The 1,549-nt window shown below is 31.8% G+C and overlaps 1 protein-coding gene across 1 annotated transcript; it reads right to left on the bottom strand.

The window, feature by feature from the left end:
- Positions 1 to 32: 32 nt before the first annotated feature.
- Tsp_13533 (ryanodine receptor 44F) lies at positions 33 to 1,242 on the bottom strand (the record flags this gene model as incomplete). The annotated part of the gene is made up of 5 exons (XM_003370064.1): positions 33 to 196; positions 253 to 319; positions 473 to 676; positions 735 to 924; positions 984 to 1,242. Coding segments are annotated over 5 exons (884 nt in total), but the record flags the coding sequence as incomplete, so codon positions are not given.
- Between the last annotated feature and the right edge of the window lie 307 nt (positions 1,243 to 1,549).

The raw sequence follows: 1,549 nt of genomic DNA, 5'->3' as shown, positions 1-1,549 counted from the left end.
AGACAGGCTTACAGTTATTTGAATATACTTACATTGCACAAAATACTTTCTCACTTCCATCACGTTTATAGATGAATTAAGAGTAATATCTGAATTCAGTGCGTGTGGATATACACTTTTTGTTTCATAATTAAAGTAATTTCGGTCTTTCAACTTAGCATTTAAAGGAATTATGTATTCGTGAGATTCAGCCAAGCTAAAAGTAAAACAAGTAAAATAATCATTAACAATTTTTTACATTTTTCAGCTTACCGAGCATCATAATGGCACTTCAAATGAATGGCAATTAAAACATCATAAAAGCAACGGCGAAGAGAGCCTGATAAATCTAAATAATTAATGAAATTCTTATTATTATCAAAATAAAATGTTCATTTATTTTGTTTAATTTACAGCATAAATTTTCCAAGTTAAACATTGAACATTTACGGTGAAAAAGATTTTCACAATAAAATCCATTATTCAAACTTACATTTGCTCTGTATGGCATACATCAACTGATCTTCGTCAACATGTTGGCATAGAATATGAGCAATTTTGAAATTTCCTTGAGCACATAAAGAACAGTAGAGTCGCAGAGTCTGCTGATGAAAAGTGCAAAGACTTTCATGCTCAGCCAATTCTAAAATGTCAATGCTGCTGTCGCGTTCAGGAACGTAAAGCATCATTGTCCGAACTAGAAGTTATACAAATATAACTTTGTAAAATCGTATTAATTTCAATTAAAGGTTTACCTAAATCGTCGCACAGTACACTCCATCCGCGAGTATCAGACAGCTTTAAAGAAGTTACACGAGCGCATTGATCAGGTACTCGAAGCCAAGTTCGTGTCTTGCAAATTTCCATTTTGAGTCTCGGTGGACACATTAACTGCACTGCATTGCTGCGCTCGTTTAACTGAGCTGACGCAATTGGAAGAGTTTTCTTTATAAAGAATAATTAATTAATTAAAGAAAATCCTCCATTATCATTTCACAACATACCTCAATATTGCCCAATTCAAATTGCAAAACTTCTCGGCTAGTGGGTAATACAAACACAGCAGGATACAATATTGTTCCCGGTTCCACGCGATAAGACATTTCAGTTTGTTTGCCGTTTACATGAAATTTCAGTTCTCCAGTTGCAGTGTTTATTAAACATCCTGCAAGGATACCTGCCATTTTTGATACGTTTGAACTTCCTCCAGCTGCTGTCAGCAATTCCATACCATTCACAATGTAGCAACTTCTAAATTCTTGTCTAAAACATAAAATTCATTACAGCGACTAAAAACAATACTGTTTCCAATAGAATGCAACAATGCAGCAATGTTTTCAAATAGAAACAAAGCGTTTAAGTAAAAAAAGGAAACATATGATGTAAACAAAATAAAATAAAATAAAATAAAAAGCAATAGAATATTTCCTAATTATTTCATAGATTATAATTTTAAAAGTTGTTTTTTCTTAATTTTGATATTCGAAACAAAAAATCATTACATAAATATCGTAAGAAAAAGCACAATAATGATTGAATATTAGTCACAGAATAAATGAACGTCAATCAA

This window comes from Trichinella spiralis (assembly GCF_000181795.1).
Source record: "Trichinella spiralis strain ISS 195 chromosome Unknown Scfld1229, whole genome shotgun sequence".
Classification (NCBI taxonomy): Eukaryota; Metazoa; Nematoda; class Enoplea; order Trichinellida; family Trichinellidae; genus Trichinella; species Trichinella spiralis.
The sequence above is the reverse complement of the archived record's forward strand: the minus strand, read 5'-3'. Positions and strand labels throughout refer to the sequence as shown.